General features: G+C 41.2%; 3 protein-coding genes across 3 annotated transcripts; all 3 read left to right on the top strand.

Annotated features, from left to right (window-relative positions):
* Positions 1-951: 951 nt before the first annotated feature.
* LOC309689891 (C-C chemokine receptor type 8-like) lies at positions 952-2308 on the top strand (the record flags this gene model as incomplete). The annotated part of the gene is made up of 1 exon (XM_082506582.1): positions 952-2308. The coding sequence occupies one exon, from the start codon at positions 952-954 to the stop codon at positions 1933-1935; it is 984 nt and encodes a 327-aa protein (XP_082362708.1). The 3' UTR covers positions 1936-2308.
* Positions 2309-6849: 4541 nt separating this feature from the next.
* Positions 6850-7890, top strand: LOC309689455 (leukotriene B4 receptor 1-like; the record flags this gene model as incomplete). The annotated part of the gene is made up of 1 exon (XM_082505868.1): positions 6850-7890. One exon carries the CDS (start codon positions 6850-6852, stop codon positions 7825-7827), a length of 978 nt encoding a protein of 325 aa, XP_082361994.1. The 3' UTR covers positions 7828-7890.
* An 8879-nt stretch (positions 7891-16769) lies between these two features.
* On the top strand, positions 16770-17706 carry LOC309689842 (leukotriene B4 receptor 1-like; the record flags this gene model as incomplete). The annotated part of the gene is made up of 1 exon (XM_082506504.1): positions 16770-17706. One exon carries the CDS (start codon positions 16770-16772, stop codon positions 17700-17702), a length of 933 nt encoding a protein of 310 aa, XP_082362630.1. The 3' UTR covers positions 17703-17706.
* Positions 17707-18450: the final 744 nt, after the last annotated feature.

Below are 18450 nucleotides of genomic sequence, written 5' to 3'. Positions count from 1 at the left end.
AACCTTATGAACATAATAAAGTTCAACATCAGTAACATCATGGCACCCACCCAGCTGTATAGAAACTCTGTCATCCTAGCTAGTACCCTGCACGAAAAAGTCAGCATAACGAAAATAAACTCCACCTAAACTTGGTTTATATCTGACCCAGATAGACATCAGGTCATAACTTCTTACCTGAAGTTCAGTTCACCTGACACTCGGACCGGCGGCCGCCTTGGGTCTCTCCTCCTGCCTCCTCTTTCCCTCATCCACCCGCTGGCCTCCATCACTAGCTAATGTTACTGAATCTGTGGAAGCTCCGCGATAGCCACCACAAGAAGTAACGAATAACGACCCTATCTAAATCCCAGTAACGATTAACGCGTTCCTCATTTTGGCATAATAACTAGTTACCGTGCTCGTTACCACAATAATAACGTAGTTACTGTAACACGTTACTTAATAACGCGTTAGTCCCTACACTTCTCATTTGCAAGCGAGCCTCAATACATGCTTGATAAGGGACTTCCTGGATTTCTTGACACATACTTCAAAGCCTCGAAACACTGTGGCCCATCACTATCAGACGGGGATTTTATTGTTTGTCTCGTGTTGTCAGCCTTTATTTTGATTTATTATATGATATTATCATTTCTCCCTTTTTTAAATGTGTCAGTGTTGGAAAAAAATGGCAAAATCTCCAATTGTATAGCATGAACTCCTAAATATGAAAGCGTATGCTCAAGCTTAAGAGATATGGACTATGAATCAAGTTTGGGTGTTGACAGAATGCATACAGAAGGCATGTAAAATCCTGAAAACAATGACAGCAGGTGTTTACGTCAACACAACAGTTTCTTTCTTATTAGTTCCCCTTTGACAGCATCAAATGAGAACAACTTGTTCACCTGATGGTACATCTATTATAATAACTTGCTTAGTGCACAACATTGTCAGCAAGCTTGAAGCATGGCACAAGTCAACTCCACAGTGAATACCCTTAACTTTTCCTCCACTCCTGGATATTCACCCATCACCTCCTGGTCCACAGGCATGGCTCCTACAGTGGTGCTGTCCATCTGCTTCCTGATGGGATTCCCTGGAAACATCGCTGTCCTCATTCTCAAGCCAAACTGGGAGAACATGTCCAGTCTGAGCCAGAGTTTGATGCTTAGTCTGGCTGTGTCAGACCTGCTCTGCATGCTTACCATTCCAGTGTGGATTTACTCTTTCCTCAATAGCTGGATGATAGGTGAGACATCTTGCAAACTCATTACATACTTTGTGTATTGCACCATTCATGTCAGCCTGCTGACTGTGACTCTGCTGAGTGTCCAGCGTTACCTTCAGGTCGTTCACCTGCAAAGGAGTTTAAATCAGGTTGAAGCATGGAAGCTGCTGGTTCCACTCTGGCTGACTGCAATGATCCTGTCCACTCCTGAGTTGGTAGTTCGAAAGCTGGTGGAACAACGACAGTGGACAAAATGCAAAAATAAACACTCTTCTGATGGCCAGAGGTTGGCTGTGGTGTTGACAGAGACTCTTGTAGTATTTCTTTCACTTTCTGTCATAATGTTTACATACATCCATCTCTACAGAAAGGTGAATCGGGCAGCGTTTTTCAACAATTCACAGACCACCAGACTAATTACCAGGGTCATTGTTACCTCTGTTGTCCTGTGGATGCCATATCTTTCTATAAATGTGTTGGGTGTGGCAGCTATTTCCTTGAAAAACGAGGGACTGCTGAAGTTTTGTGAAGACAGCTGGAGCATTGTTGGAGCACTAACATTTATAAATAGTGCAGTGAATCCACTCCTGTACGCCTTCACTTCAATCCGTTTGACAACTCTGCACCAAAAATTTGCTGAACACTTAATACAGAAGTTCAGAAATTCCCCAAATCTGACTTTGTCAAGAGATATCAGTGCAGAAGCAATATCTCAATGTTAAAAGCTCTCAGGGGAATTAATTTTCCCTTGTGACATTGGAAAAGGCATCTTTTGGTCAAGTGATTTCTCTCCTGCTGTTACATGTAGGTTGTGGTGCTCTCTATTTGTCACAATGAGTTTTTGGTTTAAGCTCTAAATGTGAAAATACATGTTTGTTGACAGGGAAGCAGACAAATGTTGAAAGAATTAAAAGACCAATTACATTAGAGGAAGCAGCTGTGTGTTCTTCCTGGTAAGAGTGGGAACACAATGAAAAATGACTTCACTATAGCTGAAAATGTTTTGTAATAGTTTTAATATTTCTTAGAGAAATGTTTGCCAGTTCTGATGATGTGTTTGTGCTTATCTATGTTCCCGAGGATTTGATGAGAGCAGCTGGCTAACTAGAGATTGACCTTACTCAGTGTATAGGAATTTCTTTTATTTATGTATTAATCACATTATTTTATTGTATAATGCCTTGGTGCCACTGGATTTTAGCATGTCTCACACTCATGCAGTTAGACAGATGGTGGGGGTCTGGTAAGGAAGTTGAGGGGAAGCAGACAACTCCACAGGAAGAATCTTTTGTCTCTTCGATGACTCTGGGAGGTAGCAAGGGAGTGTGAACCTTAAGGTGTGAAACAACTGTGTACTGCCTTTTGTTCCTGGAGTAGGTATTTAACTGGGAGCCATGCTAGGCTCAGGAATAGACTGCTGACTGTCTGCCCCGCGGTCATGCAGGCTCTCCACCAAGCTTGGTTTTTCTGTTCTTTGTTTGTGATTAAAGAATGTTAGCTACCGCTCACCGCTTGTCTGCAGGCTTTATTTAAATGGAAAACATCCACAACACTCAATAATAAAGTAAATTTCCCAAATACCATATGTAAGTAATATAATATGTAGAAATGCATTAAATGTAGAAACAACACAAAAAGTAGTTAAATCGTCTCCTGCAACTCTGTATAGCATGAGATTATTAATACTGATGCAGTAAATAAGATTAACATCACTTCCCTGTTGTAATTGGTTACAGTGGAACTAATTTTGCATTGTTTTATGTACTGTTGCACAGTTTTGTTTTGTTTTTTTGTTTTTTTACAGTGCATCATATTATGCACATTTTCAACTGTTTAACTAAAACCTGTAAAGGTACAACTATATCTGGCACCATGTGTGTGTTCTCTTCGTCCTTCAGAAAAGGTTTTAGAGAAATGTATTTTTATTTTTGAAAGCTTCACTCACTGTCAGCTTCACTCGCCTCTGTGATTGTATTCACTGGAAAATCTCAACGAAGCTTTGCATTGTTCTTTCACTGAAATGCCCCATGACGTGTTAAAGATTGTTATTCTATTAGCGTATTTACTCTTCAGCTTAAAATATCATCTGCTTTCGCTGCTTTTGGCCTCTTGTATAGCAATATTATGCTTTACCACTAGGTCGCAGTAGAGGCTTTGATACTTCATGGTAATATGAGCCAAAACAAAAAACAAAGCAACTGACTGATTATGTCTTACCTAAGAAAACAATATTGCAGCAGAAATGAATTCCCCTTATTTTCTTGAAAAGCTACTTCTGTGTCCATTAATGACTTTCTCAAAAGTCATTTTCTGCAGGGTCTTCCTCATCTTGTTATTAAAAAGAATTTTACACCATTTTTTATTTCTTTTAGCCATGTTCATTTTTCTTCCACACATTCTTGTATCAAAAAACATTACATTCAATCATGTTCACATTTTAAAACAACTTGATTTTCTTTTTTTTTCCGTTGTATTATATGTATAAATCTACAAAATAATTACCTTACCTCAGTCTTCTTATTTACAGTAAATCTGTAAATAGATTCTGCTGTTGTCATGGACTGTGTGCAGCAGACAGGAATGGAGGACCCAAAATGCAGACTCCAGGAGGCAAACGTGAACGCAAAACTCAGCTTTTATTGCAGGAGGGCAAAAAACAGAAACTAAAGCTATGTTCACACTGCAGGTCTTAATGCTCAATTCCGATTTTTTGATCAAATCCGATTTTTTTTGTCTGGTTGTTCACACCACAAATAAAATATGACAGCAAACACGCTCTAGTGTGAACGGTTCACGGCCCTCAAAGTGGCCGGCATGCGCAAAAGAAGACGTCACACACAACGCGCTCTGTTTACGGAAGTAAAAATGGCGGCCACAGTGCTAGTTATTCAAGTTTAGCTTGAATAGAATTGTCTCCCCATATGCTAAACTAGTCCAAAACCTCACTTTCTGTCTATTGACTCGCTCCATCTCCAGTTTCCACTGCCATACTTTCTCGTTTGTCTTCTCCGGCACTGATAATTGGTGTCTGTCTTGTGCCAGTGACATAAAAGATGGATTTAATGTGACATGACCATTCAAACAGCAGTCGCTTTCTAAAACATCAGATATGTATCGGATTCAGTACCACATATGAAAGTGGCCAAAGTTGGATTTGTAAATATCGGATTTGTGCTGTTAGAACTGTCATCCTATGAGCCGATATGGGTCGCATATGGTCAAAAAAGTCAGATTTGATGCGCTTTCGTCTGCAGTGTGAATGTAGCCTAACTTAAACAGGCAGAACACACACCATGGAATAAGGAGATCGGAAAACACAGGGCTTAAATACGCAGTGGGATAACGAGGGAACGAGATAAAGGAGTAGAGCACAGCTGGGAGTAATCAAACATGACACGAACAAGGGGAAGCAAAACTGAAAACATTAACATAGGATGCAGACTGTCAAAGTAAAACAGGAAACATAACACAGAGACGCGGGCTTGACAAGGGGATATGCCTGCCAGGGGAGACAAAGACAGAAACCAAAAGACTAAGAACTCTAAATAACACAAAAGCAAAGACTAATAATAAACAACACAAAACACTGGGTCACAGACCCAGGACCGTGACCACTGTCCTGCTTCAAAAATCTTTCTTGCAAAGTCACACCAGGTCTTTGCCTCCCATAAACCCACTGCTTTGTATGTTCTTAAATTCTCAGTTCTTTGATCTTTGGGCTGAAGGAAGGACAACACTCGGTGTATAAATGCTCAATCAACAATCATTTTATTCCATACAATTCTCATTATTCCATACAACACTTTTGAGGATAAACCATCCGGAGGGGAGATGAGCGCGGGAGGGTGTCCGCCTGATCTCGTCGTGTCTGAGCGTTTCTCACATTCTTATACCTTCAGCCCCCCTCCACAGTCATAAAACCTAAACATCCACATTCTTTCTCTCTCTCAGTGAGCCTAAGTTATGACCTTGGCTTCCTGTGCAGTATGTTCTGTTCTTTTCTAATCAGACAAATAAGGCCATGATTCTCTGAAAACGATATTTCTTATAACGCAGCAGTAGCATGCATCATAAAACAATATCATTCATTCACCATAAATCGGCAATCTAATGTAATACAAATCAGTTAACTGTACTAGTTATCACCTTCTTCTAAGTCAGGAGAATAATGCAAACTAAAACTACATAATGATTTCACAATCTTTAATTAGGGGTCTAACGTGGCATAAGATAATATAATAATCTCACAATGTTCAGACGTATTTACAAAGACTTCAAGGATCCAGTGGCAGATCTTGGGATATTTAATAGGTGTGAATCTCACTGCATCATTTAAGTCCCTATGCTCATGCTCCTCAATTTCCACCTATGGCTTGAAAACACCCCAGCCACCCTCCTCTGCAACTTCCCTTTACTGCATGCATGTCCTGCTTCCTGTCTGACTCAGATGTAAACACCTGGTACACCGGCCTGCACATAACAGTTCTGATACATCAAATCATCAGATGTCTTTGCCACTGAGCACCACCATCTCACCTCCTGGGTCTTTGTTACCTTCACCCGAGGAAGAGGGACGAGTGTATGGACAGAATAGACCCCAATTGATCTCACCTTGAGAGTTGGAGGGACAAGTTGGGTATGGGACAGCCTCACCCTAGGAACAAGGAAAGGTTCAGGGACTGGCTGGAACCTGGCCCTGGCTGCTCTCACCCTGGGGTTAAGATTAGTGGAGGGATTAGCTCAGGAGAAATAACAGTCTTTGGAGATTCAGATAACCAAGAGGGTGATTATAGATATGGTCTTTGTCTCTAGTAAACAGTGAGTGTTTATGCTAAGACACACAAACTTGGCATAGACAAAAGATAAACAAGCATGGGGACATGACAGACTACATATAGGGGATGGTAGGAAGAACAGACAGAGACAAGACTAAGATGAACAGGATAAGAGAGGGAATGAGCTAATAATGAGCTTGTGCCTCACTCATGTTATTGCCTGGCCAGATGGAAACACAAAACACTGAGTCGTCAGACTCAGGACCATGACGGTTAAAAAAACAACAACAAAAAAAAAATCTTATGATGATTTGCAGGTGGAAAAAACATTTGATGTGGTTTCATTTTCCACTCTATGTCTAAAAAAAGCTCATGTGAAAGTTAGCGAAAGACATGCAAATATGCTTGGATACAAAAATGCAAAAATCCAGAAATGCCCAGCTGGAAATAAAATAAACACATCCACAGCTCCCAATAAATGCTGTCCTCATTGTAAAAAAACAAAAAAAACAAAACAAAAAAACATAGCTGTCCACCCACATTTCTAGGCTTCTATGATGTTTAATGGCTCAAATTGTAGAAAATCTACAATTTGATGACATCAAAGTGATAAAGTTTAATTTTTGTTTCTAGATGTTCTTACACTGGTGCTATCTGAATAAATGGAAATAAATGCAAAAATTTATAGAAAAAGTCATGCAAAAATCCTGAAACCATCAATGCAAATGTTTGGATCAGCATCACAGTATCTTTATTATTAGTTCCTCTTTGACTTCATCAAAAGTAACAACTTGTTCATGTGGCTGCACATTTATCATCATCATCACTTGTTCAGTGCACAACAGTCAGCAAGTTTGCAGCATGGCACAATTCAACTCCACCATGGTTACTTCTAACATCTCTTCCTCTCCTGGAGATTCACCTCATCCTTCCTTGGACTCCAGGGGTCTGGTTCCTGCAGTAGTGATGTCCGTCTGCTTCCTGATGGGATTCCCTGGAAACATTGCTGTGATCATTCTCAAGCCAAACTGGGAGAACATGTCCAGTTTGAGTCAAAGTTTGATGCTGAGTCTGGCTGTGTCAGACCTGCTGTGCTTGGTTACCCTTCCACTGTGGATTTACTCATTCCTCTATGGGTGGACCTTTAGGCTGGTGGGCTGCAAAATCATAACATACTTTGTGTATTGCAGTCTTTATACCAGCCTGCTGACTGTGACTGTGCTGAGTGTCCAGCGATACCTTCAGGTCGTTCACCTGCAGAGGAGTTTAAATAGGGTAAGAGCAAAGATGCTGCTGCTTCCGCTCTGGCTGGCTTCGATAATCCTGTCCACTCCTGCTTTAGTTTTTCGACAGTTATCTGAAGATCAGCGATGGACAACATGCAGTAATCAATACTCCTTCGAGGGCCAGAGGATGGCTGTGGTGTTGTCAGAGACTCTTGTAGGATTTGTGTCGCTTTCTGTCATTGTTTTTTCATACATCAATCTGTACAGAAAAGTGAGTCGGGCAGTACTTTTCAACAATCCACAGACCACCAGACTGATTACCAGCATCACTGTGACCTTGGTTGTCCTGTGGGCGCCATATCTTGTCAGTAATGTAATTAGCATGGCAGCGATTTCCCTAAAGAACGAGGGCCTGCTGACATTTTGTGATGACATTAGGCGCACTGTTGCAGCAATAATATTTGTAAACAGTGCCCTGAATCCACTCCTGTATGCCTTTACTTCTAATCGTTTGTCCAGCCTGTGCCACAAATCTGCTCAACTTTTCATACAGAAGTTCAGATTTTCCCAAACTATGTCCACAGATCTCACTGCTGGAGAAGCAACTCAATGACAAAAGCTGATTGGGAAATTAAGTCAAAAAATCTCCTCTATCCCATTGATACACACAGTGTGCCATCCACTCTATCACAGACAGCTGTTGGTGATTGCTCGTGTAACGATAAACTTTGAGGTTAAGCAACATCTCCCCTCAAACCAGCTGTGTGCTGATTACAGCTGGTCCTCAAACAGAGGATATACATCTTTGTGGAAAAGAATTATGAAAACACTAAACACTAAAAAGAATCAATGTACATATTAAATGAAATACCATTATAGGCAATCAATTATTACCTTAATTTATGGTATAATCTCCATTTTCTCTTTCTTTTTTTGCTTTTTTTGCACATTAGTTTTTATGGAAATACGGAATGACGGATTCTTTTCTTTTCTTGTTTTGGTTTTCTTTTTTCTCAATTCTTGTTTCTTTTTAAAGCATTCTATATCCAAGGATTGTTGTTTTTTCTCTTAGTTATAGCATTGTCACTGCTATTAGCAGGGAGAGGGAAGGGGTGGGGGGGGGGGTAGCTTTGTACTTACTGGGGTGCTGAACTGAATGTGGTTTTGGTGCAAGTGCCACCTCTCTCTCGTACAGCCAGAGAGAGCTGGCAGTTTACCTTCCATTGAAATACATTGAATGTATGGAAAACTCCCACAGAAGAGACTACAGCACTTATAGACAAACCAGTACTAGAAGCGTCAGGATTCCCAGAACCAATGTTTTATGGATTTTTCCTTATTACAGAGGTCACACATCTGAGATATGACACTTAATGTAGATGCTCAACAGGGACAACCCGAGGCCCTCCGCCACACTACCCAAAAATAAAGACTGGACTTTTTCATTGTGCAAGCAACTGTACATAGAAGTTAGAACTTTTATTGTCAAAGTTATAATATTTTACAGTTTTGGTTAATTTTTGGTTACAGGCAAACTTTTTGTATGAGCTTGTATGGTGTGATGGTTAAAACAATTCAACTGTAGGAAAATATAAAATGTTAATCTAAATATCATTGAGTGCAGTATAAATGGATGCAGACATCTAAATTCATAAAAAAAAAACCCCACTAACATTATAATATTGGTTCTTTTCTTTTATGTTAGCACTGAAAAACATTCAAATATGTTGTGTTACAAAAATGCAAAATTCAAAACGTTCTCACATGCAAACAAAATAAACATATTCAAAACACATAAAATTTTGTCTGCCTTGTCAATAAAATAAAAATTAGAAGAAAAAAAACTACTAGATTAATTCCATCACGGGCTCAAAGCAAAAAGATGAAGCACAACAACAGGCTTCATGCAGGTCCTCAGGAATCTGCAACCCCAACCCGTTCTCACTCCCAAAGCGTAACATTTTACGCTAGGTGACAAATCGTCACCATATTACGCTTTCGGCTACCCACCACGTTCCTAAATGACGACCTCGGAAAAAAGAGGACATATGAGAACCGTCTGGACTGAATCTACACATGTTCGCTCTTTTTCTTCAAATCGCTTAGAAACACGCTATTTAACATCATTAAAGACCTGGTTAGGTTTAGGGCTGGAATACAGGGCTGGAACGTCTATTACCGCGGGAGTGTCATTCACTGGATTCCAGCCATAACCCGCCGCGTACCATAAGAACGCCAAAGGTCTCCTTTCGCGTTCCTCAGGAACGCCGCGGGACGTGACAAAACGTCGACATGTTACGCCTCGGGAGTGAGAACGCTCTGGCAACCCACTCTGATCTTGTCAGAGATTTACAGTTAACAAACAGTCAGGTGAATAAACAACAATGAGACACTTGTGTAGGTTAACGTGCTGCACGGGTGAAAAGCTCAGAGCAAATCACACCGAACTGAAGTATTCGTTTATTTTTATAGGTTACATCGTCAATATGCAAATATAATCACATTTCCTGTTACGCAGGTCCTGATGTCTGTCTGCATGCAAGCTGTGTGTGTGTGTCACAGAGTATGTGTGTTGCAGGTCAATTTCTAAGAATAATATAATGCAAGTCAACTTCTGCGGATATGTATTTCTGTGCTGGTCTCTTGTCAGTGTCACAGGGTCAGCTTCCTGTTTCTACAGAAAACTGTCTGGTGAAATATGTATAACATAACTTTTGAAGCAAATAAAACAATAAAAACTCCCTAACATTCCTCCCTGTTGTCACCACTTCAATCATACTTTATTATCAGCTAACAATCACTTGCTTCTTATAACATTTTCAATTGTAGCATCATTCAGTATGTGTGAGAGTGTGTGTTCCTATACTAAATCTTCTTGTGGCAGTCCAACATAGGTGATCACTGTGGCCTGTACCATTTTGTCAATCATCGATCTGATACAGGGTAGAATGCAAGTTGAGAACATGCAAAGCAATAAAAGAAGAACTCCTATCAAGACAAGTCCTTTGATCATGAGGGTCCTCCAGCTGCCGCTCAGCAGCCAGGTCAGCCAATCTTCTGTGTTCATGACATAGTCTTGTTGCTGTGCATTACTCAGTTGTCGTAACTTCTCCAGGGCGGTGGTCATGGTCAAAGAATGCACGTTATCTGGAATATAGGTGCAGCAAGTGGTGTTGAATAAGACACAGAGGCCCCCTCTCTCAGCGAGAATCATGTCCAGGGCGACTCTGTGTTGCATGACCACTATTCTGATCGCGTCGATTTCCTCATTCTGAGCCTTGTTTATCCATGTTGAGCTGTTCAGGAAAAGTCCAAATCGGTAGTCAAGAGTCTCGATTCTTAGCATGTTTTTTCCATTCCCGATCCATGGGAAAAGTGAGTGCAGGACTTTCTGTCCGGTGGTCCACAACTTGAACTCCGCTGGCACATCACTGCCCCAGATTGGATCATGAGGTTGCACGTCATCAGTGCTCCTCTTGCGTCTTGGTTGGTCCTGATGGAATATTCTGAATGTGCGGTCTGACACTAAAATTGGGGCGCAGAGTCCGGTGCTGTTGGGTGGGATGGTGAAGTATGTCTTTGAGCCACATGCCCAAGCTGTACCCTGCACCCAATATGTGCCATTCAGGAAGCTTATCCGTGCCTTTCTGTCCTGCGGCATGCGGAAAGTCTGGGAGCAGTTTTGGTGCATCCCCAGCTTTCTGTTGCCGTATGCGAAGGTGAAACACATTGGATGTTGTATTCCTGGTTCCCTCCTGACGTTGAAAGATTTTCCCTTGTCATTGGTCGCATTCAGGTGTACCCAGTATCGGTCATCACAGCTGTAGTTCCAGTCTGAGATCTCTGGTGTACAGAACACTACCTCATTAGGTTTATAGTTGATCAGTGTTCCATTACACCGTCGCAGGTCGATTTTTGTGACTTGTCTTTTTAACTCCAACTTGAAGGCGAAGATGTCTTCGGGGGAACATGTTCCGCTGGTGGCCTTGTAGAATATACATAGGGCTTCGGAAAGGCTGGGTGATTTTCCATATAGGGTGGCTTGCATTGCTGTTGTTGGGAGGTGTGAACAGACGTAGCAGCCAGTGTGGTTGTCTTCTGTATGTACTCGGTTGTAGACGTACCGGTACCAGGCATTGTTCAGCCAGGGGTGGTTATGCTCTTTATCCATATCCTTCAGGTGTAAGTTGTCATATGACCATTTCTTCTGCAGGTGGTGCTGTGGGTCCTTGTCTCTCCAGGTGAGTATCAGTAGGCTCACTAGGAGCGCAATGCCAGTCATTATGAGGACAAGGTTCTTCATGATGACCAGGCACACCCGGGCTCCAGGTGAGTAGACCACTGGCGAGAAGACAAAAGGGCGGGATATACCCAAACAGCCCTTTCCTCCACCAGGGAACACCTAGGAGTCGGGGGAACCGGCGTCTATGCTTGTGTTGTCACTCACTTTTTTGCAGTGGCTTCGGTGGATCCAATCACCTGGTTGCAACCTGCAAAACACTGGAGAGAATCTCTTTATTCTCAAATAATTTAGTCATCCACTCTGCTAGGGTGGTTTCTCTTATAGACTTATTAATAGGCTCACTAGTGAGAGGCAGTGGAAAAAAAGGTCTCCCGTGAAGTGCTTAGGGAGGATATCTGACATTCCCCCCTTCCGACACACGTGCTGTTCCGTGTGTCGCTAATGCTGCTGTCTAGTGTAGGGATGTTGGCAGTACTGGTTTGCCATTACAGGTCAGTAAGTCATTGTGTAGTTCTGCTCCACACTTTAGCCATTTCTTACGCTCTGCAATAGGTGCGGCTTTCTGTTCGTCTTTAAGTACATCAAGTGGTATCCCTCTGTAGGACCTACAGCCATTTTTCATCCACAGCGTTTTTTAATATTAGGCCATTTTCACTGTGTTGAATAGAATATAGCCAAACCTTCCAACCCTTTTTTTTCCTTTTTTCTTTAGAATTGCCGTCTCCGTTTATTAGATTAGCTTAAAGTGGCTAAGCTACAAACCGCCATCCACATGAGGTCCTAGAGCCATAAATCGCCCCATTGAAACCCATTATAAACGCTATTTTTCACTGCAGGATTTATACCGTTAACATCTGGGTGATGGCTTAGGTTTCGTTTTTGTTTTGGAGAAGAGGCCTTAGAATTGTAATTTTTTTATTTGTCCACCGGGTGGTGCCCTTGCTGGAAAACAGCGGGCTGCTTAGAGAGACCTGCGGGAAATGAAGCCTCATTTCCGGCGTGCAGCAGCGGTTTCGCCCGCTGATCGGGCGGGACCATTTTCGGTCCCTAGGACCGTGAGAGGGTGCTTTTTTTTTTTTTTAGTCAACAGGAAATGACGTATTTGTTGTCACGTGGTATCGGGCGTGTGCTGGAAAAAGGGGTCCCCGGTGATCGTGCCCCGGTAATCGTCGCGACTTACCCCGGCAAGATGCACTTATTTCGGCCTAGAGGAGGAGCATTTGCCGCCTGGAGACCATTTTCTGGTCCTGAAAAAAAAAAAAAGGCGATCGAAATGACTGTTGGTGCCAATCTTTAGTCCATCTAAAGGCCTAATTTTAATAACAATTGAATATTACCTCAAATGTTTTTTTTGGAAAATATTCAAGTTTTTTGTTTTTTGGGGCAAAAAAAGCAGTGCGCTCATGTGACGAAACCGGGATATAAAGGGTTAAAATCCGCGAAATGTAATTAAAACTTGACATGAATATTTCAAGGAGAAGTAGGTCTAAAAGATTGGCTAATTTAAAGTGGAATAAAATATTAATATATAAATTTTTTATAGCACTTTTTATGGCGTGGTCGATTAGGACCGATAGTGTGTGCATTTTATGAAATGCGCTCCTGCAAAAAAAATAAAAGGCGATCGAAATGACTGTTGGTGCCAATCTTTAGTCCATCCAAAGGCCTAATTAAAAGTACAATAAAATATAACTTTCAAATGTATTTTATGGAAAATATTTAATTTTTTTCGCCAAAAACGGCCGTGCGCTCATGTGACAAAACCGGGATATAGAGGGTTAAAATCCGCGAAATGTAATTAAAACTTGACATGAATATTTCAAGGAGAAGTAGGTCTAAAAGATTGGCTAATTTAAAGTGGAAAAAATATTAATGTATAATCTTTTTTATAGCACTTTTTATGGCGTGGTCGATTTTTGGCTCTAGGACCTCATAAGGGGTACTTTTTTTTAGACTTACCAAGGGGTATTAGATGTGAGGTTTCAGACATCAAAGTCTGTACAGGTTGCTGTGCTGCCTTCTTTGCTGCTCGGTCTGCAAAGTTATTGCCTTCAGTAATTTCTGAATTATCTTTTTTGGTGTGCAACGCATATTGACTGTCAGTGTGAATATTTATATATTTCTATTTCTCGACCTTTGCGCAGCATGCACGTATGATAGCCGCTAGTTCTGCACTCTGTGCTGAAAAAGAGGAAATAAGGGCTTTCGCTTCTAAAACAGTAGGCTGCAGTGTACTAAAAATGTCTGGTCGGGGTTTCATTTTTTCAGTTCGCTTCTGCATACAGCTGTGTTCGGCACCATCTACTACCGCAGGAAGGAGAGTGCTTGTCACAGTCAGGCAAAGCTAAAGCTGTGCTTGTTTGCAGGGCAAGTTTTAAGTCAATAAATGCTTTGTCTGCCTCTGGTGTCCATTCTATTTCATCTTTCAGAGCTAAGTGTTTGCCATAGATCAAGTTTTGCAAAGGTTGGGCAGTGCATATTCAGGTATCCAACATCTGCAAAAGTTGCAGAGACCTAAATAACTCATCATTTGTTGTTTGGTGACAGGCTTAGAAGCGTATTGTACAGCTACTTTTCTGCTGTCTAACAGCTGTCTGCCTTGTCCTGTCAGTCTGTGGCCAAGGTACGTTACTTCTTGGCTCCACAAGTGCAATTTATGCTGTGAGACTTTATGGCCTTGCTCCGCTAGATGTTGCAAAACTGTCAGTGTGTTTGCTACGCAATTAGTCTGTGTGTAGCCTGTAATCAAAATATCATCAACGTATAGCAGGAATTTACCTGGGGCAGGAAGCGTGCAAAATGACATGGGTTTTCTTAGAGCTTCTGCATAAAGAGTGGGGCTATTCTGGAATCCCTGAGGCAACCTTGTATAGGTATACTTCTGGTTGGCAAAAGTTACCAAAAAATCTATAGACATGCAGATGGATGAACCAGTCCAGAAGAATGAATGTAGGTTTGAATTTAACGACAGCATCATGTTTGAGGTCAAAGTCTGAGCCATGTGGACACCGATCTGGGTGGGTTCAACAAATATATACACATGAAATTGTCACCCGAAAAACACAGCAAACCTTCAAAAATAAACCAAAACATCAGAACTCAAAATACTGGGTCGAATCGACCCAGAACCGTGACAGAAATGTGCATAGAACAGCAATGCTTTTGTTAAAGGAAATTTGCTGCTGATTTTTGCAGTTAGCCATGTTAAATTTAAATTTATGTTTGAATGAGCATGCAAATGCCACATAAATGAGCCAAGGGTAACCCTTTTTTGAAACCCCTGCAGTTTTATTTTAACAGCCAGTTTTGCTGCTACATGCAGCTGTAGTCAATTTATTACACAAGCTCCTCCCCTCTCCTTGAACATGATCCCACATAGTTTTAATGGTAAATTATGTGTATTATACACATGAATGCTTAAAAAATTTGCACGAATAGCAGGATGGTAGCTGACACAAGTCCTCAGCAAGGAACAAGTGCCTTTTAATGAACACAACACGTAAACTTACATAATGCAGCAGGACGTTTCATGTGTGTTCATCAGTTCGCCATCTTAACTATATCGCTCAACAACATTTTGCTTCCTCTTTTTACAACAACACCAGTGGTGCAGTTTGGTTTCTAACACTACAGGAAACACAACAGGATTTAATGCAGTTTTATTAAGCACATTCTGTGTAAACAGAATTTGGTCACAAAACACACCTTGAGTCTCCTTTAGTTTCTGTTCTGGGTTTTTTTTATATGATCATCAGATGGAGATGTCCTCATGTTAGTTCCATGTGTCTCAAAGTGCTTAAAAAGTAGAAAAGATCCAATAAATATAGCCATAAATATTTGAGTATAAAAATTAGTGTTTGATTTCTACTTCCAGGTGTTCTTACACTGGTGTTCTGTAGGAATCTATAGATTAAAAATAAAGATTCATGGAAAGAGCTATGCAAAAATCCTGAAACCATGAAGGCAAATGTTCAGCATTAAAGTTTCCTTTTTATTTGTTCCTATTCGACTACATCTTGTTCACCTGAGTGCACATGTATCACTATCAGTCATTCCGTGTACAACACTGCCATCTGGCTTGCAGCAAGGAACAACTCAACATCTCCCACAGCGGTAAAGTCTACCTGCTTCCTGGCTGTGTCAGACCTGCTATGCATGCTGCTTGCTATTCAAGTGTGGTTTTACTCTTTCCTTTACAGCTGGACATTGCAGTAGCCGAGCAATGTAGCTCGGCTACTGCAATGTTTATACCGACTGTGATTTGTGAGTGTCCAGCATTATCTTCAGATGGTCTACATTGGGATGAAATTAGATGAAGTTGAAGCAAGCAGGCTGCTGCTTCCACTCTGGCAGGTCACAATGATCCTGTCTATTCCTGTTTTAGTGTTTCTCCTGGTAAAAGATGAGCAATAACATGCTGCAAATCTCACTATTGCTCAAAGGGCCGGAGTGTGGCTTCGCTGTTGACAGGGTTCCTGATAGGATTTGGGTCATTTTATGTCATTGTTTTTGCATACATCAGTCTCTACAGAAACGTGCTGAGTATATATTATCATAGCAAAGTGATTGGGAGAAATACCACTGTCTGCATTTTACAGTGAGGCCAAGAGTTAAGTGACCAGCAGATGGCACACTATTTTTTTATAATTAAAATGATGTGTGTTCCTTTTAACATCTCATTGTTTCAATTATCCAACAACACAACCTTTTTTCTGGCTTTAATCAATTTTTATATTGATGACCCACCATGGAAGAACAGAATCCATGCAGTAATAGGATTTAGGACAGGACCCTCCAGACACTGGTGGTGGTGAAGATGAATGAGGCTGGATGGAGCTCTGGCTGAGGTGTCTAAGGTGGAGATTGGAAGGAGGTTGTTAAATGGAAAGGGATTCTGAAAAGGAGAATGACTGACAGCAACAACTGAAACCAGATGATCGGACTAGAGTAATGATTTCAGTATTGAGATTGAGTGTGGAAAAGTGGTAGTCATTAAAAGAACAGAAAAGCAGCCGAACATCCAGGAAAGCAGCAAGATGAGTGATTACAGGTCTTCCTTATTGAACTTTTGCATAAACTCCATTTGAATAGTAAAGAATAAAGAATAGTTTCCAAAGAATAAGAATAGAAAGCGGCATGACATGTAAAATCCTGCACTAAATGCAAATGTTATATTTAATTTGGCTTTTTGTTTTTTTGTCATTTGCATTGGCATCACAGTGTCTTTGTTATTAGTTTCTGTTTCACTCATTTGACTGCACATTTATCATCATCTCTTTCTCGGTGCGTGACATTGTTAGCAAACCTGCAGCATGGCACAACTCCACTCTACTGCGATTACCTTGAACATTTCCTCCACTCCTGGATATTTACCTCATTCTTTCTGGTCCAGTGGTGCACTTGGTGCGGTGGTGCTGTCCATCTGCTTCCTGCTGGGATTCCCTGGAAACATCGCTGTCATCATTCTCAAGCCAAACTGGAAGAACATGTCCAGTCTGAGTCAAAGTTTGATGCTGAACCTGGCTGTGTCAGACCTGCTCTGCACGCTTACCACACCAGTACTGATTTACTCTTTCTTCAAAAGCTGGACTTTAGGCCTGGTTTCTTGCAAACTCATAATGTACTTTATTTATTGCAGCATTTTTAGCAGCCTGCTGACTGTGACTGTGCTGAGTGTTCAGCGTTACCTTCAGGCAGTGTACCTTGAGAGGAGTTTACATGAGGTTAAAGCGTGGAAGCTGCTGGTTCCACTCTGGCTGGTTGTGATCATCCTGTCCACTCCTGCTTTAGTCTTTCAACAGCCGGTGGAAAAACTGCACCATTTAACATGCAGTAGTCAGTACGCCTCCAAGGGGCAGAGGATGGCTGTGGTGTTGACAGAGACTCTTGTAGGAACTGTGTCACTGTTTGCTATTGTTTTTTCATACATCAGTCTCTACAGAAAAGTAAATCAGGCCCCCTTGTTCAACAATCCACGGACCACCAGACTGATTACCAGCATTATTGTGACTTCTGTTGTCTTGTGGATCCCATATCGTACCGTAACTGTGCTGGGTGTGGCAGCTATTTACTCAAATGATGAGAACCTGCAGAAGATTTTTGAAGACAGCTGGCGCATACTTGGATCAGTAACATTTGTAAATAGTGCCGTGAATCCACTCCTGTATGCCTTTACTTCTAAGCGTTTGGCCACCTGCTGCGAAAAAATTACTCAACAGTTAATACAGAAGTTCAGAATTCCTTAAAATCTATATTTGTCAAGTGATGTCAGTGCAGAAGTAATATTTCGAAGGTGAAAGCTCTTTGGTGACGTGTTTTTCCTACTGTTACACACAGAGTGTGGTGCTCTCCATTTTAAAGCTGTTGGTGATTGGTGTAAATATAAAATTTTTAAGGTTAAGCAACATCTCAGCTGTGGAATTACATGTTTGTGGAAAAGAAATAAGGAAAAGCATTAAAAAGAATCAATGTACACATTAAATTGAATTCAGCATGCAAACTTTATATATTTACTTCATATATAATCTTCATATATAATCTTCATATATAATCTCAGTTTTCTTTTCATTTTTGTCATTTCTTGTTTTGTTTTTCTTTTCTTTCTGAATTCTTGTTTATTATTAAAGCCGATTCCCTCTCCCGCTCGCGGGGGGAGGGGAGTAGATTCGGCCGGATGGCTGCCCCACCTCAGTCGGCCTATGGAGGTATGTGGTGGGGCGTGGTCTGCGGTGACATGCAGGGAAGGCGGATGCACTTACACGGCATCTGCAATTATGCCCTGCCGACCTAAGTATTGTACTGGCTATTATTTTGTTGCAGCTTGGACCCAGCTGATGCTTTTACTTTGAAAGTTATAGAGCCACAAGGTGCGATATATCAAGCGGTGTAAATTATACAGTAGAAGCGTGAGATTTTTAATGCACAGAGAGACAGTTAAGGAACGGGAACGAGAAAAAACGGCTGTTAAGGTGCAATTCTGAGTTGCAAGTGGTT

Source organism: Aulonocara stuartgranti, assembly GCF_965226115.1.
Source record: "Aulonocara stuartgranti genome assembly, chromosome: 15".
In the NCBI taxonomy this organism is placed as follows: domain Eukaryota; kingdom Metazoa; phylum Chordata; class Actinopteri; order Cichliformes; family Cichlidae; genus Aulonocara; species Aulonocara stuartgranti.
Note: the sequence above shows the minus strand (reverse complement) of the source record. Positions and strands in the feature narration are given on the sequence as shown.